This window comes from Phacochoerus africanus, chromosome 8 (assembly GCF_016906955.1).
Source record: "Phacochoerus africanus isolate WHEZ1 chromosome 8, ROS_Pafr_v1, whole genome shotgun sequence".
NCBI classification, from domain to species: domain Eukaryota; kingdom Metazoa; phylum Chordata; class Mammalia; order Artiodactyla; family Suidae; genus Phacochoerus; species Phacochoerus africanus.
In genome coordinates, this window is record NC_062551.1 from 17,838,187 (window position 1) to 17,863,248 (window position 25,062).

Sequence of the window (25,062 nt, forward strand, 5' to 3'; positions counted from 1 at the left end):
ACATTTTGGCAGTTCCTCAGAAAGGGCTAAACACAGAATTACTATATGACCCAGCAATTCCACTCCTAGGTATATACCCAAGAGCAATGAAAACATATGTCCACACAAAAAACTTGTACATGAATATTCATTACAGTGTTACCCATAATACCTTAAAAATGAAACAACTCAAATGTCTATCAACTGATGAACGGATAAACAAAATGTGGTTAATCAATACAATGGAGTATTACTCAGCCACAAAATGGAAAGAGGTCCTGATACTTGTTACCTTACAAACGCAAACATTATGCCAGGTGAAAAGAGCCAGACACAAAAGTCCATACACTGTACGACTCTATACTATGAAAAGTCCAGAACAGGCAAATCCACAGTGAAAAAATGTAGCTTAGGGCTTCCCAGGGGCTTGGGAGAATGAAGAACAGCAGCTGATAGAGGGTTTCTTTTTGAGATGATGAAAAAGTTCTAAAATTAGATAGTGGTGAGGCTGCCCAGATCTCTAAATTACTAGAAACCACCAAGTTTGTATGTATAAGTATTAAATGTGAATTTTAGGTGTATAGGCTATTACTCAAATAAGAAGTTTAAAAAATGGGGATATGGCCTATTTGCCAGAACTACTTTAAGAATTTACTGAGCTAGCATATACGAGAGACATTTACTAAATGCTCATTTGTTAATTAGGTGCTACAGACACCAGGTCTGGACACAAAAGAAATCTCATTTCAAGGACCTAAATGGAGATAGTAAACTTCACAGGGAGACCTTCCAAATTTCAATGCCTGATCCAATTAGATGGTCCTTCAAGGGATGGAACTGTTTAGGGTTAATGGCTGCCCAACTTACTTTATTTGAAGTAGGAATCTGAGAGTGAGATAGGGAGTTCAGCCTCTCTCTCTGACAAGTTAAGACTTGTAATCCTGCTCGGTTTGAAACTCTGTAAAAGTAATTTCACCTTGTATCCACCTTCCTCCCTTTCAGGCCTTCTGCCTTCCCTCCCCTTGGCTCTTCTGCCAGAAATGAAAACTCTTCTGTGAAAGGAAGAGGGTAGAAGAGCTAGTGCAATTTGCTCAGGCACGTCGAGATGTGTAGATTCTCTTCAGTCCACACACTGGCATATGCTTTCACCTCCCAGGCTTGGCTCTGAGCCTGGGGTTTCTTTTTTTCAATGAGCCTAGTAGTTTCATCCAAAGATTCTTTTGACACTGATGAGGATCACTCGGATCCCTGAAATGCATCTATCACTGGTGTTGCTCTCAAAATGTTCTTTAAATAATTGAAAGTGCCTGAGAGGACACATGAGCAGACCACAGTATGATAAACAACTTGATTATTATATCTTATTTGAAGAACATCGCATATTTATCACACTCATTACTGTACATCTATTTCAAGACTGAAATGTGAAAAATGCTTGAAACAGCAAATACACATTATGGACCCTTAAGGACATATTTTAACTCCTATTTTGGAAAAGAGAAGACTTCTACTTTTTATCTTATACACTCTGCTGTCATTTAAATGTTTTTAAAACAATGAGAATGAATTAATTTGTGTATTAACAATGAAGAGAAAACAATGAGAAAGGAATATACAAGGCATCCAAGCAGGAGAGACACTTAAAGGGCACAGTCTAAGATTAAGTTCTCTATTTATAAACTCTGGATTGTAACTGGAACTAGGCAATTTGTATATAATTCCTTGCCTGAAGAAGTTGCTACTGAGTATCTGAGAGCAGCTGCCATGAGAACTAAATCAACCATCACTCTCTCAGTGGGACTAAAAGGAGATGAAGTCTTTACTATAATTAAAATTTAACTCATAGGGAATTTAGTTTTCAGCCTGTCCTGATGTACAGATAATATGTATTGATTCCTGCCTCAGGTATCAATAAGTACCTGTTGAATGAGTGAGTTTATTTAACTCCCCTCTGCTCTGTCTCTTGAGTGTAAACAAAGTTGGTGAGAAATTACAAAAGAAATGCAAAATATCAATAAAGTGGAGTTCCGGCTGTGGCACAGTGGATTACCAATCTAACTGCAGTGGCTCGCGTCGCTGCAGGGGTATGGGTTCGATTCCCAGCCTGGCGTGGTATGTTAAAGATCAGGTGTTGCCGCAGCTGTGGTGTAGGTGGCTGTGGTTCAGATTTGCTATCTGGCCTGGGAACTTCCATACCCCTTGAGTGGGGACATAAAAAATAAAATAAAGTAAGTAAAGGATACGTTGTAGCCATTTCAAATGGCAGCCTAGAAAAGGAAGACTTGAAACACACATAGGCACACACCTATACACTCACACACACACTCCCCAAAACTAATGCTACTACTCAGGAGTCCCCTTTGTGGCTCAGAGGAAATGAATTTAACTAGAGGACGCAGATTGGATCTCTGGCCTCGCTCAGTGGGTTAAGGACCCCATGTTGCGGGTGAGCTGTGGTGCGAGTCACAGACTTGACTCGGATCTGGCATTGCTGTGCCTGTGGCATAGCCCAGTGGCTACAGCTCCGATTCGACCCCTAGCCTGGGAACCTCCATATGCCGCAGGTGTGGCCCTAAAAAAAGAAAAAAAAACCTAATGCTTCTCAAACCACAACCAAGCCCCCTGGTTCTATTGGACATTTACATGTGGGCTGGTCTTGTCTGATTGGGAATCCAGAAAGCCTTGGCTCTGGAGTTTTAAGCCTGAGCAATTGACATTGGCAATGCAGGTGGGAAAATTCAGCTCTTTCCTTTCTTAATGGGAAATGCACCTAAGGCTCTGGCCTTTAACTGCATGTTACAAACACCAAAAACATCAATTAATTCAAACCTGTCCATCGTGGGGAGCTGAGAACAGAAATTACACCTCTACCTCCCATGTTCAACTCCAAATTAGCTACTAACTGATTAGCATGCCAATTAAGAGTAGTAAAAACAAACACAGAACCAAGTTGTGATTTTTATAGCGGACCCTAGAGGCTAATGAGCTCAGTGGGTTAATCAGCTAAGAAGTTTACTCCAAACAGCAATGTTGCCATATGAGAATGACACACCACCCTTTCCCGAAAATTGTCAAAAAAAAAAAAAAAAATCACCGGGAAACATCTCCTTGACAGTATCAGCTTCCTGGAAAAAGTACAGGATGACTGGTTTTCTGAGACTTATTAATTATCAGCATTTTAGTTCCTGCCTCACTGATTTATTTGATTTCCATAAGTGCCATTCATTGTCATGTGGCTTCCTGAGCCCTACGGGGCCCTCAGGCTTATCTCAAAACCTGGCCTCTGGGACCTCTCGGCTGTCAGTAGTTACTTTCACTCTTGACACCCTCTACTCTTTTGCTCTCACCTACCTGCCCTTTGACCTCTGTGAGTGGGTATTTTGTCTCCTTTGAAGAATTTCTTTTTGCTTTTTAACTATCATGAAACTCATTGTGAAAGTGTTTTGTATAGAGTAGGTGCACAGTAGATATCTGCTGAATAAAGGATGACCACCAAGCTCAGGCCTTCATCGCTGTATATTTTCCCCTCTGACCTCTGTCTTATTAAGTTTCAACTCCATGTCTGCATAGAGGATACACCAAGAGGTAAGCAGCCCATAAGGAGCCTTTGTGCTCATATGGATCCTTGCTGGAAGGACTGCGTTACTGGCTTCAATTCTTCACCCTCCCTGCATCCCCGTCCTTTGCTGGGTGACTTGGCAGTCTGTCCTACTAAAGAGACAGAGTGTATTTTTCTGTTCCTTGACAAATGGGTTGGGCTCTGTTGCTTCAAGTGGCAGAAGGAGGCAACAGTGACAGGTTGCCAGTTTCAAGCTTAGGAAAAGGCCTCTCGAGTTGATTCCTGCTCTCCTACACTTCTACCATCACCACGCAGAGAGGCCCTGGGAGGCCCTGGACCGGGGACGATCAGGAACAGGTGCAGCAGGGCTGCCAAGGCCCACAGACGTGAAGGGAGAGGCAAGGCTGCCCAGCAAGCCCAGCTAGGTCCGCTGAGCCCAGGGGTCTACAAATGCAGGAGCAGTAATCAACGCTTGGTGTTTTAAGCTAGTGATTGTTGGCGTAACCTGTTATGTAGCAGTAACCACCCGACAGAACCCACCTACTCAAGTTTTAGCTCTGAGAAATTACACATACCACCACCTAGCAATCTAACAAGACAAACAGTAGTGATGACAACGATGACAACATTAAAATCCTAACAGCTAGCATACACTGAACAATTACTATGCACTAGGCACTTTCAAGGTATTCTCATTTAATCCTAATGTTAGCCCCTCTTTATAAACTTTTAGTAATAGAATAGTTTTAGGTTTACAGATTTATTGGAAAGATGCATAGAGAGTTCCCATATATGGCATACCCAGTTGCCCCTATTATTTTTATGTTAGCATGGTACACTGTCACAAGTAATGAAATCAGAGTGACATTCTTCATTATCAACTAAAGTCCAAAATTTACTCAAGATTCTTAGTTTTTCCCTAATGCCCTTTTTCTGTTTCAGGAGCCCATCTACATTACTTATTTATTTATTTATTTATTTTGTCTTTTTAGGGCCATACCTATGGCATATGGAGGTTCCCAGGCTAGTGATCTAATCGGAGCTGTTGCTGCCGGCCTACACCACATCCACAGCAACGCGGGATCCGAGCCGGGTCTGCAACCTACACTACAGCTCATAGCAACACCGGATCCTTAACCCACTGAGCGAGGCCAGGGATCGAACCCACAACCTCATGGTTCCTAGTTGGATTTGTTTCCGCTGTGCCATGATGGGAACTCCCCATCTACATTATTATATTTAATTATAAGTAAAAACTGACAATTTTATCCCTCTCCTTATTAAATTTTATTTCATTATTTTTTTGGCAACAGCTTTACTGAGATATAATTTGCATACCATAAAACTCACCAATTTAAATATACAATTCAAAGTTCCGAACATACCAAAAGGGTTGTGCAACCATCACCACAGTTTGAGAATGTTTACATTACCCCAAAAGGAAACCCTGCACCCTTCAGCTATTACCTCCCAATACTCTCCTTTCCCCCCAGCCCTAAACAAATCTACTTTATGTCTCTATAAATTTCCCTATTCTGACGTTTTGTATACAGGAACCACACAACATGTGATTTTTACGTCACGGGCTATAGTGTTTTCAAGGTTCATCCACACTGTAACATGTTTCGGTATTTCCTCAATTGTTTTTGGCTGAATAACATGCCATTGTATGTATACACCCCGTTTTGTCCAACCATTCGTCAAATGCTGGACATCTGGGTCATTTCCACCTTTTGGCTACTATGAACACTCATGTTCAAGTTTCTGTATGGACATGTTTCCACTTCCCTTGGGTGAAGACCTACAGGGAAAATCTCTGGGTCAACTGACAACTCAACGTTGATCATTCGGAGGAACTGCCAGACTGTTTTCTAAAGTAGTTGTACGATTTTACACTCCTACTTCGCCTCCCTTTTATAGATGAGAAACTGAAGCCCGGAGGGATTAAGTCATTTGCTGGTGTTCATCAGCTGAGAAGCAGGGGAAGCGGCAGTGCAGCCTGGGCAGCCCCCTCCAGGCCCCAGCTCCTGACGCCTGTACCACACGGACGGAGCCAAGAGAAACTATAGGTTAACTCTGCCTTCTCACCACATGTGCATCTCACCCTCTTGGGAGGGGTGCCTAATTCTCTACACCCCTTTCATGAAGCCTCTCTCTAGATTTGAAGGCCACAAATTAATGGAGATGGGAAGAACAATAAAGAATCACAAAAGACAAACAAAATTATTGCAAAAACGTTTTGAGGAGGAAAGAGTACATATTCTGAGATTCTTCAGCTTAAAGAGAGAGCCCAGAGGCACAGGGACAGAATCAAGTACCTGAAAGGTCAACGTAATAAGAGCTCATGTGTGAGCCACTCATTACCTCCTTGAATTAGAGGAAATGGGATTTCATCCACAGCGTAAGTAAATACAAATGAAGGTTCCCCCATCATTATGAGATTATAAGGCCCCTTTAGGACCCCTCCAGGAATATCATTACCATGACGTAAATCAAGTCCTAGATAGGAGGCAGGAAGATGGACAAAATGACCAGCAATTTGTGGCTCTATGATGTTAGAGATTTTGTGCAAAGATATGTGATATAATCCTTGGTCCACAGATTCAAAGTCCTTTATCTAGAACTAGCTTACCTTGAATAGCAGACAGGTATACAAAGGTGTCTTCGTGCTCCAAGTTCTCCAAGAAAACCTGGAACCACAAAATATAGGGTTAGGGTTAGGGTTACGATTCACAAAGATCAAGCAAGATTTAAGAACCCCTTAGAGTGGTGTCAAAAGACCAGTATAACTGGAGTTCCCATCATGGCTCAGTGGTTAACGAACCCGACTAGCAACCATGAGGATGCGGGTTTGATCCCTGGCCTCGTTCAGTGGGTTAAGGATCCAGCGTTGCCGTGAGCTGTGGCGTAGGTTGCAGATGCAGCTCAGATCTGGCATTGCTGTGGCTGTGGTGTAAGCCAGCAGCTACAGCTCCGGTTCAACTCCTAGCCTGGGGACCTCTATATGCCATGAGTTCGGCACTTAAAAAATAAAGACAGAAGACAAAGAAAAAAAGAATAGTATGAGTGATTCACTTTGTTGTAAACATGATGCTAATACAACACTGTAAATCAATTATACCCCAATAATTTTTTTAAAAAAAAGGAAAATTAAAAAAACAGAGATAATAGGAGTTCCTGTCATGGCTCAATGGTTAACAAACCTGACTAGTATCCATGAGGAAGTGGGTTCAGTCCCCGGCCTGGTTCAATGGGTTAAGGATCTGGCATTGTCATGAGCTGTGGTGTAGGTCACAGACTTGGCTTGGATCCCGAGTTGCTGTGGCTGTGGTGTACAGCTCCAATTTGACCCCTAGCCTGAGAACCTCCATATGCCTCAGATGTAGCCCTAAAAAAAAGACACAAGACAAAAAAATAAAACAGAGATAACACAAAAAGAAACTGTGGAATATTCTTATAAGAAAATAATAAAGCAATGAAATAAATGGCTAAAAAAAGAATAAATGCTTTTCTTCCTCTTTGTCATGGCTAGACATTGGTCTAACTTTAGAATCTTGGGAGGGAAACAGCATATATATTTGAAGTCTCATTTTTATAATAGTTAAAAAGGGTAGCAATTGGGGGAGCTACTCCTCAAAGTTGTCAGGTATACATCAAGACCTGGAAACCAAAATCTGGACGCGCAATCCCCAACATCTTTTCCACTACAGCCCATGAGAGAGCCAGCCCACTCTTAGTTATGACATGACAGATCCCAACACACAAGAGGCCAGGTTTGGGGTCATGTCCGATTAATGGTATATCTGCTATATCTTGACCCTTTTCTCTTGCACTCAGAAAGCATATGGAAATGCAAGTGTCAGACAGAGATGTTATTGTTAGGATAACCTTGAATCTGTTCTAATTTATTCTAAAAAATCTTTTGCAAATTTTAGCACTTCAATTGATATCAGTAACCAATTACTCTAACACATCCTATAATTTCAGAACCCACAAGAGCATGTCAACTGCAGTGGGTCTTGTTTATCTAGAAGATACAATGGTGACATGTTAGGTTTAGGCCCTAACTAACATGAGGGCCAGAGAAAGACAGTGGCCACGTGCCCGTGTCCCTCCTGCTTGGTGACTAGAAGACGAGGGTGGTCTGTTGCATACAGAGTGATGCGTCCTTTGCTGGCACAGCAATTCGTGATATCAGCTTGATGCTCCTGGTTCCCACAACTGCGGCATGTGAGGGATGCCCGAGGTTATTTAAGATGGTCAGGTTGGGAGGATCATGACTGGAGTAAGAGAAGCTTAATCCAGGGTAGTGGGCATGGCAATAAAGAGACAGATTCGAAAGACTTCTGGGAAAAAGAAGTGACAGGACTTAATGACCAGTTATGTACAACCAATGAAGGTTAAATTACTTAAAGAAAATTCTAAAGATGTGCACAGCATTCATCATCTACATAGATGTATGAAGGGCTATTTTTAGTGACTACTCAAAGGCAATAGATAATTTGAGGTTTTCAGCAACATTTCAATGACAGCAAATCCTTAGCATATTTCTGTGACATGGTTTTCTCGTCTACAAAATGGGGATAATATTAGTATGTCAGTTGTTGCAAAAACTAGAGATCATGTCTAAAAGGCAAGAGACCTGGCTCAGTAAACAGAAGTTATCACTTTACTACTGGTTCTAGCACTTTAGTGACTAAAAGTAACTGTTTTCGATCAGAATCATAATTCTTCATCTAATGGCTAGAGCATATAGAAAAGATAATAGGTTTAAAAAAAAAAGATAATAGGTAATAACAGTAATGATAATGAACCTTTACTGGGTGCTCATTATGTGCCTGTCATTTAATTAGTCCTTTGCATGGATTATTTTATTTTAAACCTTTCAACATAAAGTGGGTCTAATTATTATTATCCTCACTCTACAGATGGACACTGAGGCACAGAAAGTTTAACTTGTCCAAGAAACTGACCTGTGATTTGATTAGTCATCTTCAGACCCTCTGTTCTTAGTCTCTAACCTGTACTGAGGTCAGAACAATTTCCACAAAAGAGAAAAGATCCCCAACTAAGCATACATATTCTCCCACATACATCAATGGTATACAGAACAGCTTTTTCCACCGTGATGGAGGGAGAAGAGGGGAGGAGACCCAATTCTGCCCAAAGCCCCTCTTGAAAGGGGCCCAGAGAAAACAGGTAGCTTATGTAGGCTGGGTCACAGTGTTGAAAGTGGCCTTATTTACCAGAAAGGTACCTTACCGCCACTGGGAATCTGCCCATGTTCTTCCATCTATTTTCTTTCAGTGGCTCAAACTACTAGTTGTGAAACTATGTGAAGATCTACTTCCTCCAGATTTTAACTCTCTTCTTTTCCTGACTGTCCACAGAGGTTCTTGCCTGTAAAAATGCTGGCACTCTGCTCATGTTCAGTTGAGCAGTCTCATGTATATCTAAGTCTTCCCTGTATCTAAGTCTTGCTTCTGCAGAGTAATGACAGCTTCCCCAAGGGTGGTCTAGGACAGTGCGTGATACACAGTCAAGGCTCCTGGAAAGTGGCCTTGACACCTGTGTGTGTGTGTGTGTGTGGTGTGGTCTACTCACCTTGAGAAATTTCTCCTGCACCTCAAGGGCTTTTGGTTCTCTCTGCTCTACCCAGCGAGAAAGAGTTCGCAGGGCAGCAGCCCTTGTTGGAATCTGAGGGTCGTAAGCTGATAAAAGAGCTTCCTGGAGCTGCTCTGCGGTTAGGCTTCCTGATTTCTGGTTTGTAGTGATGCTGGGCTCACGGACGACCGGAGGAACAAGTGGAGGATTAGGTTTCAGGCCTGTTTGTCTGGACATGTCGTGGCTTTGCTGTTGTTCGAGGTGGCTAGGAGACATGTCACAGTGTCTTTCATGACTGGCTTGTTGCTGCTCTTCCCTTTTCCCTTCTGGATCCTTTTTGCTCAGGGTACTCTGGGCAGCCACACTGACAGCCTCAGTGGTAAAGGCTCCGTGGGTAGAGATGGTGATGCGGAGGTCAATGGCCAGTTCTTGGATGACGGGGTCAGGGTAGGTGGTGGAGACCTTCTCCAACAGTGGCACCAACTGCTTCAGGACGGCAAAGTCACTTGACTTCAACTACAAAATGAAATGAAAAATGCCAAACCCAAATTAACATAGCAGATGCTAATATGACCTGAGCACAAGATAACAGATTCTGAGAAAAGGGGCCAGGAAGCAAACCTTACTTCTGGCATAATCAGTATATAGCCTGGCACTCAGTAACTTATAGCCTGGCACTCAGTAACTACTGTTGAATAATTATAGCTAACGTTTATTGAATACTTACCATGTACAGGTACTTTTCTAAGTTAAAAAAAAAATGCCTCAGTAATGCGTATTACTACTCAGTTTTTACAATCTGATGGGCAAAACAAGGTATCTTATGATTTTAATTTGCACTACCCAGACCTAGCAGTGCTGTTAAGCATCCTTCTATGTTTATTAACTGCATTTCTTCTTCCTATTTAGCCTTAGAATCCACTTACTCTTAGATTGTTTGTCTCTATAGCTATTCTTACCATATCAAATTTTAATACCCTGTCATATGGTGAAATTCTTTTGTTGACTTTTATTGTATCTTTTTTTTTTCTTTTTACAGCCACACCTGTGACATACGGAAGTTCCCAGGCTAGTTGAATCAAAGCTGTAGCTGAGGCCTATGCCACTACATAAAATATACAAAGAACTCCTAAAACTCAACTATAAGAAAACAAACAACCTGATTAAAAAATGGGCAATGGAGTTCCCACTGTGGCCACAGTGGGTTAAGAATCTGACTTCAGTGGCTGTGGTCACTGCAGAGGTATGGGTTCAATCCCCAGGCCAGCACAGTGGATTAAAGGATCCAGTTTTGCCACAGCTATGGCACAGGTTGCAGCTGCAACTCACATTCAATCCCTGGCCCAGGAACTTTCACACACTGTTGGTATGGCCATTAAAAACAAAAACAAACAAAAAACAGGCAAAAGACTAGAACAGACATCTCCCCACAGATGATATACAGATTATACAGCATATGAAGAAATACTCAACATTATATGTAATCAGGGAATTTCAAATTAAAACAACATCCATTAAAATACCTAAAATCTAACACCACCAAATGTGGAACAATAAGGACTCTCATTCAGTGCTGATAGGAATGCAAAATGATATAGCACCACTTTTGTTAAGATAGTTTGGCAGTTTCTTACAAAACTGAACATACTCCTACCATGTGCTCCAGCAACTGAACTCCTTGGTATTTACCTGAACGAGTTGAAAACGTATATCTATACAAAAACCTACACATAGATTTTATAGCAGCGTTATGCATAATTGCTAAAACCTGGTGGCAACCAGATGTCTTTTAGTAGGTGAATAGATAAACAGACTGTGGTACATCCAGACAATGGAATATTATTCAGCACTTAAGAGAAAAGTGATGGAGTTCCCGTCGTGGCTGTGGCTCTGGCGTAGGCCAGCAGCAAAAGCTCCGATTTGACCCCTAGCCTGGGAACCTCCATATGCTGTGGGAGTGGTCCAAGAAAAGGCAAAAATACAAAAATAAATAAATAAATAAATAAATAATTTTTTAAACAAAAAGAAAAGTGCAATCAAACCACAAAAGATGCAGAGGAACCTCAAGTGCATATTATTAAGTGAAAGAAGTTAGTCTGGAAAGGCTACGCAGGTACAACATGGTAAATCAACCAGACTTAAAAAAAAAGAAAGGCTACTTAGCATATCAGTTCAACTATGTAACCATCTAGAAAAGGCCTAAAGGCAGAGACAATAAAAGATCGGCTGTTTCCAGGGCTTGGAGGGAGGGATGAATACACAGAGGATCTGAGGACCAGTGAGAATATTAGGTATAAACTATAACGGTGGATACATGTCACTGTATGTCTGTCAATATTTAAGTATACTACACCAAGACTGAACCCTGATGCAACGTATGGGCTGTGGGTGATAATGATGTGTCCATGTAGGTTCATCGACTGCAACCAGTGTACCACCCCGAGGCTTGATGTTGACGGTGGGGGAGTCTGTGCGTGAGTGGGGGCAGCAGGGGGATAAGAGGAATCTCTGTACCTCCTGCTCAATTTTGCTGTGCACCTAAAACTGCTCTAAAAAACCCAGAGTCTACTTGTAAAAAACCCAACCACTTTTTCTCCTTGTTTTCCAACCTCTCAGTCATTGTGACATTCATCTTACTTAACTAAGTAAGCTCTCTGATGGGCAGGTATATGAATTCTGAATCAAATCATTTCTAGGGCAATTAAAGTTATACATTCTTTTAGCTTCATCAGCCTACCAATTCCCCATTATCCATAAAATCAGGGAAATCTAAGACTAGAGGTGCCAACTATGGGTTTATAAGTGTTCGAAAAAATTTTTGAGGTATAAGATATATTCACTTTATTGGTAGATGAGAAAAGTGGAGCCCTAAGTAATTATTAATTATTTTTCAAGGGTCACCAAGGGCCCCTATCAAAATTGAGAACTGACCACAAAGCCCTCATTTCTCCTATCACTGCTTCTCAGCACAGATCTCACATCCAGACCTTAGAATTCTGTGTACAAGTCCCGAGGTCTGAAGGAGCAGCCCACAGGTGAGTGACAGAGTCCTTTATCTGGCTGCCTCTCTGCCAGAGTTTCTGGAACACTCTAGGAACAGAGTGACCTGTGCTATGTCAGCTCATATCTATGATTTGTTTCGGGGTGTCAGGAGTAAAACAGTTAAGGTGGTGAGCTGTTCTAAACCTCTGCAAGTTCTCAAATTTAAAAACTAGGGGTTGGAGTTCTCTTGCAGTGCAGTGGGTTAAGGATCTGGCACTGTCAGTGCAGTGGCTTGGGGCACTCCTGTGCCACTGGTTCGATCCCTGGCCAGGGAAATTCCATATGCTGCAGGAGTGGCCAATAAAATAAAGAAAAATAAAATAAAACTGGGGGTTGGACCGGCAGGGGTGGGACTGAGTGTGTGGGTGGTGGAAGAGAGCATGTCCTCTAAGGGAAGCGTAAGAGAACTGGGGTGACAGCCAGAGGAAGGCATGCGTACACTGAAAAAGCCCCACATGAGACTTTCCAAAGCTCCCCTGAGGGACACACTCATCCTCCTCCTGCCTTTCCCGGCTCCAATGAGAAGCACAATTTTGGAAGAATCCAAGGATTTCTTCCACCAATAAAATGCTGACCTAAAAATTCCTAACTCTGAAAAATATTTAGATTTATTTGGTGTTCTCATTTCATTTCTGTATATCACCTATGCTTCTTTAGATATTTAGCTAAAGCAGTTTATATGTCTGGGTCCTTATTTATAGTGCCATTAAATTTATTTACAAGTGTTTTATAATGAGCTATACATAAAGACACACATAAGATATAGAAATACACTTTATTTATTTATTTATTTATTTATTTATTTATTTATTTATTTATTTTAGGGCCACACTCGAGGCATATGGAAGATCTCAGGCTAAGAGTCTAATTGGAGCTGTAGCTGCTGGCCTATGCCACAGCCACAGCAATTCGGGATCTGAGCCACATCTGTGACCATAGCTCATGGCAACACCATGAGTGGGGCCAGGGATGAAACCTGAGTCCTCATGGATACTGATTAGGTTTGTTACCATTGAGCCACAATGGGAACTCCTACATCTTTTTTTATATTAAAGGTATAAGATATATTCATTTAATCGGTAGATGTGAAAGTGGAGCACATCTTTTTTTATATTAAGAACTCATCAGATGACTCACAACCACAAGAAGGTAAACCCCATGAGAGCTAAGAGACACTTGATAAATACTTCTTGAATAAGTTCATTCTATGATACTCTCAGAAAATTGGCATGAGATCTAAAGATCTGAGTTCAAATCCCAGCCCCACCAAGATCAGGTCTGTTCCACACAGCAGTGCTTCAGAGGACCCAATGGGTCCTGAAGCATCACGCAGAAACTGCTCCCTGAGGGGACAAGGACATTACCAACATCATACTCATACTATGACCAATCCTGACGTTTGGAAAATGAGTTTGGAATTACAGACGTCTGGTTAGCAGTCCTAAACCTCTACTTTCTCCACATCAGCTCCTCTTCCCTAGATACTATGGTCTAAAAATCACCTTAATCACATAAATTAGAAAGGAAAGAAAGATTCAAAAGCCATTAAAATCTGTTTCATTGGCTAAAACAATGGATCCTAATGAGGGACAGATATAATATAATCTTTTAGACTCGGAAACAAAACCCTAGGCTGACAATGACCATCTGAAAACATAATTCGGAATTGTGACTTTTTTTTTCCTAATACAAAGACAGAAAAACCTAGTGTTGCTAAAGAAGCTCCTTATAAAACCTTGAAACAAACAAACAAAAAAAAGATCTAGGGCAAAGGTATCAGAGTGACGTGTTCACATTCACTTTAAATGCAAAGTCAGAGGACTCCAGGATATAATCGGTGAGTCAGGATGGCTCATGGAAAGGGAGGGACAGGTGAGGGATGCACGTTTGCAACAGTGAGGTGAGCCTCTGTTAGAACATGACTAATTTACATAGCTAGGCCCCCGCCGCCTTAAGATTTCTCTTCTATTTTCCATTTGGGATGTGGCTTGAAATTCTAAGTGTTAAATAAGCAAATTTTTAAAAAGCCAAAAAAAAACCAAAAACCCAAAACAAAAAAAAACCCAAAACCCACAAAACAAACTCTCAACTATGGAAATAAAGACTATTCAAATTAATACTCAACCATAAAAACAAAAATCCATCAGGCCAACTAAATCCAAAAACTGTACAACTTAAGGAAAATTATTCCACTGATGAATTCCTCCTAGACAATTCTAACAGCAGGGATATAACATGACTCTCGAAACTGAACCAAAAATGTTTTTTTCAGACTACATGGGAAATATAAAATTAAGAGGGTTAAGTAAATCTACCAATAATTGGGTTTCAAAGTAACAACAGGCCTAAATAAAATTCCTTCTCCCCTTAAGGACAAGTTAGAGATGGGCAAATTCTAACGTATCAAGGATAGGATCAGATTTTAATCCTCAAACGCAAAAATCCATTCCCGGAGGGTTTTCTTACTCACTGTTAAGAGTTTTCCCAGTTTGACTTCAGGTCAGATTTCATGACCCTCGCACTGAATCTAGTCTGCCCTCGTCTCCTCACCTAATGTGGCAGGTGCCGAACCAGTCACACACACATGTGCCTACCCTGCCACCTTGTCTGGCACTCCCCTGACCCTCGGCCTCCACAGTTAATCTACACAAGCTTGTCGCAGTGCCTTAAGGACACCACACTTGTTCCTGCTTCCCAGACCTCAAACATGATGGTTCTTTAATTGGAAGTTTCCTCCATCTGCACCACACACGTTCCAAAACCCTGTGCATTGTTCAAGTCTTAGCTTTGACTTCCACGTACATCCTCAGTGGAAACCTTCCCAGCCTAGGTTAGATCCTGTGTTCTCTTCTGAGGCACTTTAAGTCTTTTTTTTTTTTTTTTTGGTCTTTTTGCCATTTCTTAGGCCACTCCCATGGCATATGGAGGTTCCCAGGCTAGGGGTCTAATCGGAGCTGTAGCCACTGGCTTACGCCACAGCCACAGCAACAAGGGATCCGAGCCTTGTCTGCAACCTACACCACAGCTCACGGCAACACCAGATCGTTAACCCACTGAGCAAGGGCAGGGACTGAACCCGCAATCTCATGGTTCCTAGTCAGATCTGTTAACCACTGAGCCACGACAGGAACTCCCACTTTGTTTAATTCTAAGTACATTTTTCAAATAGTTATTTAGTGTCTGACTCCCTCACTGGCTCTAAGCTTTATGACGGTAGAGACCATGTTTGCTCTGTCCACTGCTAAATCCCCAGCACCTTAGTATCTGGCACAAAGTGAGTATGTAAGAGTTTTTGAGTGAATAAATTTAAAAATTATAACTTAAGTATGTAAAAGATACATGCACTGGAAACCAAGCTTCAACATGCTACAGGATATGAGTTGAACAATGGATCCTATGCTAAAATGGATTCAAAATGGGGACTCCTAAGCAAACGGAGGTTATGACAGTTCTTTCCTGACCACAGCGTTGGGGACAAGGACACTACAGTGAGGGCCAGAGACTCAGTATTCACCACGGATGCAAAACACTATGCCAGGGAATTTCAAATCAAGCTCATCCCAGGTCAGAAAGGGCCCTGCTGGGAGTTCCTGTTGTGCTCAACAGGTTAAGAACTACTATCCAGGAGGATTCAGGTTTGATCCCTAGCCTCGCCAGTGGGTTAAGATCTGGAATTGCCACAAGCTGCACTGCAGGTCACCTAGGATGTGGACTCACCTGGGATTTGGCGTTGCCGTGGCTGCTGTGCTGATTTGACCCCAAGCCTGAGAATTCCATATGCCTCAGGTGTGGCCCTAAAAGAGAAAATTAAAACAAACAAACAAACAAAAACGGAGTTCCCATCATTGCTCAGCAGAAACAAATCTGATTAGCATCCATGAAGATGAAGCTTTGATCCCTGGCCTCGCTCAGTGGGTTAAGGATCCAGCATTGCTGTGAGCTGTGGTGTGGGTCACAGATGTGGCTTGGATCCCGCATTGCTGTGGTTCTGGTGTAGGCTGGCAGCTGCAGCTCCAATTAAACCTCTAGCCTGGGAAACTCCATATGCCACGGCTGCAGCCCTAAAAAGCCAAAAAAAAAAAAAAAAAAAAAAGCCCTGCCCTCCTGATGGCAAAGTCATCAAGGCAACAAGGTGAAAGCGACCTGGTTTTCCTTTCCTCCACTTCGGAGAGATTTCTTACTAACAACCTGCCCTGTTTGTCCCGGGGCTTCTATGCGAAGTACCCATTCTTATTCCTCACAGGGGGACGGAAGGAAAGCAGGAGGCTTTTCTCTTCTCCCTCCTTTCAAGTTTGGCCCAGGACTGCGACTCACCTCAACAGCTCCTCCCAGCATGACGGCCACAAGCCCCATGGACATGCTCAGTGTCTGTGATTCCACGCTGCTCTCCGCCTGGTGGGCCAAGCTTGCACAGGCTCGCTGCAGGGTTGCTGCTACAAAGTCCACAACCTACCACAGAAATGGAATTTAGAATCAGCCAGGAAGAAGGGAAAAGAAATCTCAAAATTCACTTTACATCTTGGGTCTACATACTCATCTCTCCCCTCCTCAACAAACCATAGCAAGAAGCGTCAGGAACAGGCGCTACTGGGGAGCAGGTGTGGAGCTCAGTGTTTTACAGGCACAAGCTCACTCAGGTTTCACATCAACTCTAGGACGTTGGTACATCTGCCCTCACTTTCAGATGAAGAATCTGAGGCTGAAAGAGGTGATCTGCTCAAGGCCACAGAGTCAATAAATGAGAAAGTCCATTTATACTTTCCCAAATGTTTTAATCACCAATCCACCTTCCTTTACTTTTCATGAATTTTGCCAGGAAATTAAAGTGAAAAATGATTGGTTGGAGTTTCCCAGTGGTGCAGCAGGTAAAGGATCTGGCATTGCCGATGCAACAGCTCTGGTTGTTGCTGTGGCGAGGGTTCAATCTCAGGCCTGGGAACTCCCGCATGCCTCAGACATGGCCAAAAAAAACAAATGATTTGTTACTTTCTGACCGTCTTAGAGTATCCTAGACCTGCCTCTCCTACGGAGGGTTCCTCCTCAAGGATGCCTTCCCCCCGTTTTGACAGTCTAGTTCTAGAAAGCAGGGAATGTGGCAAGAGGCATTCATTTTATCTGGAATTCAGTGTCCTCAAACAATCTGCACAAACGATCCAGAATCATTTTTTATTTTATTTTATTTTATTATTATTATTTTTTTTTGTCTTTTTGCTATTTCTTGGGCCGCTCCCGCAGCATATGGAGGTTCCAGGCTAGGGGTCAAATCAGAGCTGTAGCCACCGGCCTACACCAGAGCCACAGCAACACAGGATCCGAGCCGCCTCATGCAACCTACACCACAGCTCACGACAACGCCGGATCGTTAACCCACTGAGCGAGGCCAGGGATAGAACCCGAAACCTCACGGTTCCTAGTCGGATTCGTTTCCACTAGGCCACGACGGGAAAACTTCCCAGAATCATTTTTTAAAGCGCTGAATAGTTTTAAAGGATTAAGATTATTCGTCTGTAAGATTTTACACAGAATTGGTCTAACAACTAAGCCTTAAATAGGAATTCATTTTGGCCAGCATCATTTCGCCTGCACTTGGATTAATCATCTTAAGCAGAAACACATTTGAATAAAAGACAGCACATGCATATCCATACAGGGGCACCCACACACACTCACACGCATATTTAGGGTTAATGGCTCAAAAGGGAAAAATCATTTTGAAAATGGGATGGCTGAGATAGGTCATAATGAGCCTTTAAATACCATGCAAACTTGCATGTTTAACTCTCTGGGCAAATCACATGCTATGCTAGAATCTTTATTGCAGGCTTAAAGTCAGGAAAATGGCTTGTTAACACTTGTCTTTTGGAGCAAGGCAGGAAACTAGAAAGGTTATTACAAGTTCCATTACTGTAACAAACAATGCTGGTCATGGCAATTTTCACCACCCTCTCTAGCCAAAGACTTTATTGATACTAGAAGTTAAGGACCCTGGCCTTTCCCAGAGAAACTCCTGCATCTACCATCTTGGGCCACCTATTTGGCCTCCAAAGAATTTTCTAAAGCACTTCTCAATTATAGGAAGCTTCGATTTCAGCACAAATTTATTGTTAAATGGCTATAACAGAATTACCTAGCCTTCAAACTTTTTCTAAATCCCTCTCTACTATTTATTATCTATAGACATACATACTTATGTTTGTATGTCTAATTTTTTTATGTTTACTATTGCAAAACAAGTAGTATGATCCTATTTTTAAGAAACATACTTTTGGTTTCTATATATACGGACAAAAAAAACCTGGGCGCTGTGACAACTGGCGTGACAGCCAGCTGTTATTGTCATTTATGAAGTACCCTTTCCCCCAATCTTTCTTGTAACAACAAAACCTCTGTAACCATTTGGACAATGGCTCCTCCCCTACTACTCATTTCCTGTGATTTTATGGGGCCACCAGCCGCAAGGACAGGTATGTGACTGACGCCTGCTCTAGAGCTTAAGTATACTGCAAAGAGAATGGGAGGCACTTTGACTTTTTACTTAAAAATTTCTGTAAACTTATACAATTCTAAAAGCCAAATATTCCTGAAAATTTATAAGGAAAAATGGCAGGGCCGTACCCCATCTCCCCATCTGATTCTGACTCTACAGAGGCAACCAGTTTTAATTATTTACCTTTGTAATTCAGTGATAACATTAAGCATTTACCATTTACCAGGTACTATGCTGAACATATTACAGGTAATTAACTCACTTAATCATCACAGTAATCCTATGGGGATGTGAAACTTGCTGCCAACATTCTGGCAGCTGAGTGCAAGGGAGTTGAGGCCTCACTCTTGAGTCTGCAGATGTCAACTTAACCCTCCAGCTTTGCAGGGTGCTACTGCCACCCAAGTTCAGAGTCTATGGGTTCAACCTCTCTCACGAATAAACCTCCAGGGTTCTGCTGGGGCGGCGAGGTGGTTGTATGAAGTTAAGGAAGGAACTAAAAAGTCTACTGACTCTTGCAGAGCCTTTCAACCCGGTTTGAAATTTAAATTCAGCTCCATCTTTAGAGCTTATCTGGAGCCTCCAGTCCTTCCAGCGTTCTGCAGTGAGAAGTGGCTTGCTTTTTTCTTTTCAAAAAAAAAAAAAAAAAATGTTAACAGCCTTATGGAGGCACAGCACTTTGCTTCTTGACTTCTCCCATGCAAGCACTTAGCTTTCCATTTTCTGAAGTTGCTGAATCAGCTATTATCTTCCAATTCCCGAATGCTGTTATTCTCTTTTATCTACTGTCTCTCCTCTCCTGCTCTGTCGGTCCCTGTGGTTTCCAGAGGGAGCAGATAAACACGTTTGTTCAGTATACCATCTTTAGTCAGAAGTCCCTACCTTTTAAAATGTTCACATCTATGTTGCTTAGATAGAACGAGCATGTGTTGGTTCTGTGAAAAACTTAGCATATGAAAAAGACCGCAGCATGTAGAACCACTTCTCCACTAATTACAGTGATCCAGTTACAGAAAGGTGCAGAGGGTGGTAGTTTCCTGAAAGGACAGGAAAAGGGGAATCGTGTTCATTCTACTCCATTTACACTGGCTCCCTGGCTGATCCCTCCACACTCGGGGCATGCTCCCCCTTATCCAGAACACGCTTTCCCTAGGTATCTCAGCAGCTGCCCTCTTCTGCACTTCAGCTCTTTGTTCAAAAGTCGCTTTCTCAGCGAGCTTGCCCACGACACCGATTTGCCGCACTCCCTCTCTCTTCCCTTCCCTGGTTTGAGTTTTCTCCCTGGTGCTTGGCGCCGCCTAAACACACTGTGTGCTTTGCTTACTTGTTTACTGTCGCTCACTCCCCCATGCGAATGGAAGCTCCAAAGAGCACAGAAACGTTTTGTTCCCCACTGCATCTCTGACACCCAGCAGAGTATTCGGCACACAGGAGGCTCCCAAAACTTGTTTGCGGAGTGAAAGAACTCGGGAGTGGGCAGGGGGCTCTACATCTATATGGACTGTTGCACGCCTCACTCCTCTCAGCATCATCTCACATACGAATAACATGGCATCGGCCAACACACTTTACTGAATTTTTAATCTTTCGTCCACAAAAACATCAATACGCATCTCCAACAAAGTTTTTTTTAACATACCTACCATACTACGATTATGCTCAATAAAAATTCCTTACATCTTCTAATACCTAGTCCATGACTGTCGCAAAAAGGTCTTCATACAATTGGTTTGTTTGAATCAACATCCACACATTTCATTTCTATATGACTCAGGTCCCTTTTATTTTTGTTTGTTTGCTTTTTGGCCACACCTGCTGCACGCAAAAGTTCCCTGGCCAGGGGTCAAACCCGTGCCACAGCAGTGACCCAAGCTGCTACAGTGACAATGCCTGACCCTTAACCCACTGAGCCACGCAGTACTCCCTCAAGTCCCTTTTAAGCTACAACAGCTCTACTCCTCTTTAATGCCATTTATTTAATGAAGAAACTGGGTCATTTGTACTATGGAATTTCCCACATTAGGGATTTGGCTGATTATTTCCTCACAGCACTTAATTTGCTCCTCTATCCTGAGTTTTCTTGATTAGATTCAGGTGCATATTTGGGGGGTTTGTTTTGTATTGTTTTGGGGGTTGGGGTAAGAGCCCTTCCCAGGTGGTGTGGCAACTTCCCACTGCATGAGGAGGCACATAATACTGTCTGCTTGTCCTCTTACGGTGATGTTAAGCTAAATCAGCCTAGGCTGAAATATTTAGCGGGACATAAACTGATACTTGCATTAACCCTGAAATCCACCAAAAATAAAATGCGTAGACAGATGGAGACACAGATAAACATGTGATAAAGCAAGTATAATGAAATGTTGGAGTTCCCATCGTGGCTCAGTGGTTAATGAATCCGACTAGGAACCATGAGGTTTCGGGTTCAATCCCTGGGCTTGCTCAGTGGGTTAAGGATCTGGCGTTGCTGTGAGCTCTGGCGTAGGCTGGTGGCTACAGCTCCGATATGACCCCTAGCCTGGGAACCTCCATATGCTGCGGGAGCAGCCCAAGAAATGGCAAAAAGAAAAAAAAGAAAAAGAAAAGAAACAGAAAAGAAATGCTAATGGCAGAATTGCGGTAGTGGGTATAGAGGTACTCAGTATAAATTTTTTTTTTTTTGGCTTTTTAGGGCCATACCTGTGACATATAGAAATTCCTGGGCTAGGTGTTGAATCAGAGCTGCAGCTGTCGGCTTACACCACAGCCATAGCAATGCCAGATCTGAGCCACGTCTGCAACCTACACCTCAGCTCACAGCAATGCCAGATCCTTAGCCCACTGAGTGGGGCCAAGGATTGAACCCACATCCTCATGGATACTAGTCGGGTTCCTTATCACTGAGCCACAATGGGAAATCCTAAAATTCTTTCAAATTTGAAATTTTTCATAGGAAAATTCTGGGAGAAGGATCAGTTAGTTTGGGTGTATTTGGCCTAAGAGAAGCATCCCAAATGGTTTCAGCAGACATTTATGATTGTTATCTAGATCCATTATTCTATTAGGGGATGGTAAAATATAATTTTCTAGTTTTCTTTTTGAATTTTTCAGGCACAGTTCTTATATAAAGAAAAATGTCTTTGGTGACTATTTAGTTAAGTTGAAATACAGTTCCTATAGGAAGGACAAGATGAATGTTTTATTCTTTCCCTTCATTTTACCAACTTACAAAATAGTGACCTGATGCCCAAGCAACCTCCAAAGAATGTCCTACAAGAGATCTTTGGGGAGGGAACTTGATGTGTTTCAATCCACTACAGGCATTATTCCTTTTAGGGTTCAAATTGTCCCACCTGTGGTCAGTGGGAGCCCTCCAAGTTGGCTCCTCAATGCTACCAACATGACCCTGTTCATCTTAGACAGCTTCTTTGTATTCAGGTGCAAGAAGATGCCCTGAGGCTTGGAGTGTACAATTCCTGCCTAGACCCAATGAATCTTTAATCCAATGAGCTGTGTGTTCTTTTAGAAACAGTATCTACAAACTACACTCTGGTGTTAGGGATGCTTACTGCTACCTGATTGTCATTGCTTCTTGGCACTGACAGTGGACTGAGTTAAAAATATCTACTTTTTTAAAAGAAAAAAATAGGGAGTTCCCATCATGGCGCAGCAGAAATGAATCCACCTAGGAACCAAGAGGTTATGGGTTCAACCCCTGGCCTTGCTCAGTGGGTTAAAGGAGTCAACATTGCTGTGAGCTGTGGTGTAGGTCGCAGATGCGGCTTGGATCTGGTATTGCTGTGGCTGTGGCACAGGCTGGCAGCTGTAGCTTCGATTAGACCCCTAGCCTGGGAAGCTCCATATGCCACAGGTATGGCCCTAAAAAGGAAAAAAAAAGAAAAAGAAAAAAAATAGGAGTTGCTATTTGTGGTGCAGCAGTAATGCATCCAACTAGTATCCGTAAGGATTCGGGTTCAATCCTTGACCTTGCTCAGTGGGTCGGGGATCCAGTGTTGCTGTGAGCTATGGTGTAGGACGCAGACAAGGCTCGGATCCTGTGCTGCTGTGGCTGTGGCATAGGCCGGCAGCTATAGCTCCAACTTGACCCCTAGCCTAAGACCTTCCATATGCTGTAGGTACAGCCCTAAAAAAAAGGCAAAGAAAAATAAATTAAAAAGGGAAAAATAAATTACGAGTTTACATAAACACTCCCGATTTAATATTACAGGGGTTTTACTGAATTCTCTTTTTTTTCGCTTTGTAGTGTCGCACTGCAGCATATGGAAGTTCCCAGGCTAGTGGTCGAACCAGAGCTATAGCTGCCAGCCTACATCACAGCCACAGCAACTCGGGATCTGAGGCACAGCGCACACCACAGCTCACGGCAACGCTGGATCCTGAACTCACTGATTAAGGTCAGGGATCAAATCCAGATCCTCATGGATCCTAGTCAGATTTGTTACCACTGAGCCATGACGGAAGCTCCATCAATTCTTTAATTGTATATTTAAAACTTTTTCTTATGCTGAAAACCTTGGTGCCTAATGATATTAACAAAATTAGGAGTTCCCGTCGTGGCGCAGTGGTTAACGAATCCGACTAGGAACCATGAGGTTGTGGGTTCGATCCCTGGCCTCGCTCAGTGGGTTAACGATCCGGCGTGGCCGTGAGCTGTGGTGTAGGTTGCAAACGCGGCTTGGATCCCGCGTTGCTGTGGCTCTGGCGTAGGCCGGTGGCTACAGCTCTGATTCAACCCCTGGCCTGGGAACCTCCATATGCCACGGGAGCGGCCCAAGAAATAGCAACAACAACAACAACAAAAAGACAAAAAGACAAAAAAAATTACTTATAACGTATTTATCACTTACAATTTATCCATACACATGTGTTTCAAATTAACACACCAAAATTATCACTAGCAGTAAGAATACCAAATGCAATTCAATGCTTTTTTTCTTTATGGTTCTTTTTCCTGATGCTTTTTAACCTCGGCTGAAGGATAATTTAAAGGGACAAATCACTTTTGCACCAGTCTACATTGCTGTTCCTTAATTAGGAGTAAAGGAAGCTAAGTGGGAAAGCTTAAGTCATATCAGTTTTTAGACCATTTCTCTTTCCAACTAGCATCCTGAGACAAAACGTAAGATCTGGGTTCCCTGAAGTCCTTAGGGAACTGATATAAACACAGGAGAAACAAACCACCCTACTGAGTAATATGGGGTCAGTGAACTGAAGGAATAAAAAGCCAGGAAAGAAATCTTGAACATAATTCTCATTAAATAGGCATGGTAAGTCAGAACTGACAGGCAGCTGCAAATTTTCTCAGCAGGAGCTGTAGTGAAATGCTGCTTAGCAACACCCGAGGGCAGATGACAATGACGATGACACAAAGGGCTGGAGAATCAGATTTAAGCGTGACAATCATACCATCTTACAACTGACTATTCACCAGCCGAGCAACAACTGTGGTAAAATATGATGACTGTACCACCTATGCTTTATTACTTCTATTCTGTATTTGTAATTTTTATTTTTTTATGTTTTTATTTTTATAGTTTTATATTTTTATTTTTTTGCAACACGTACTTCAGGTTTTCTCTCTGTTTTTCTTTTTTTGCCACACCCACAGCATGTGGAAGTTCCTGGGCCAGGGATCAAACCTGCACCATAGGAATGACCCAAGCTACAGTGGTGAAAACGTAGGAGCCTTAACCCACTAGGCCACCAAAGGACTCCCATATTCCCTATTTTTTAAAAAAAGCTGGTAAAAATAATGTCTGAACCATTAAATTCAGGCACTGATTCACACTGTAACTCGAGAGCATTAAAAAGAAAATCTTAAAACTCCACAGGCTTTTGTGTAGATAAGCTGTGAGTTAGAGGACCTACAAAATTCAAGGTGATCTCATCAGTGATTTTTTTTTTATTTGAGTTTTAATCATTCTCAGCTTTTAATGCACACTAGAATCACCCGTGGAGCTTAAAAAAATACATATGCCCAGGCACTAATGTAGACATGCCGAATCAGAATCTCTAAATGTGTGCTGGGCATCAATATTTGGAAAAGGATCCCAGGTAATTTTTTTTGTCTTTTGTCTTTTGTTGTTGTTGTTGTTGTTGTTGTTGTTGCTATTTCTTGGGCCGCTCCCGCGGCATATGGAGGTTCCCAGGCTAGGGGTTGAATCGGCCTACGCCAGAGCCACAGCAACACGGGATCCGAGCCGCGTCTGCGACCTACACCACAGCTCACGGCAATGCCGGATCGTTAACCCACTGAGCAAGGGCAGGGATCCAACCCGCAACCTCATGGTTCCTAGTCGGATTCATTAACCACTGCGCCACGACGGGAACTCCCAGATCCCAGATAATTTTATTTGCCCCCCAAGTTGAAAACCACTGTGATATATAAATA

The 25,062-nt window shown here is 42.4% G+C and overlaps 1 protein-coding gene across 1 annotated transcript in view; it reads right to left on the reverse strand.

Moving 5' to 3' along the window:
- The window catches only part of TANGO6 (transport and golgi organization 6 homolog), a 199,039-nt gene that overhangs the window by 110,949 nt on the left and 63,028 nt on the right, over positions 1-25,062 (reverse strand). Inside the window, exons 12-14 of the mRNA XM_047790702.1 lie at positions 16,499-16,633; positions 9,143-9,658; positions 6,171-6,228 (exon numbers count right to left, since the gene is read on the reverse strand). Coding sequence (XP_047646658.1) covers positions 6,171-6,228; positions 9,143-9,658; positions 16,499-16,633 — 709 coding nt within the window. The remainder of the gene's footprint in view (positions 1-6,170; positions 6,229-9,142; positions 9,659-16,498; positions 16,634-25,062) is intronic.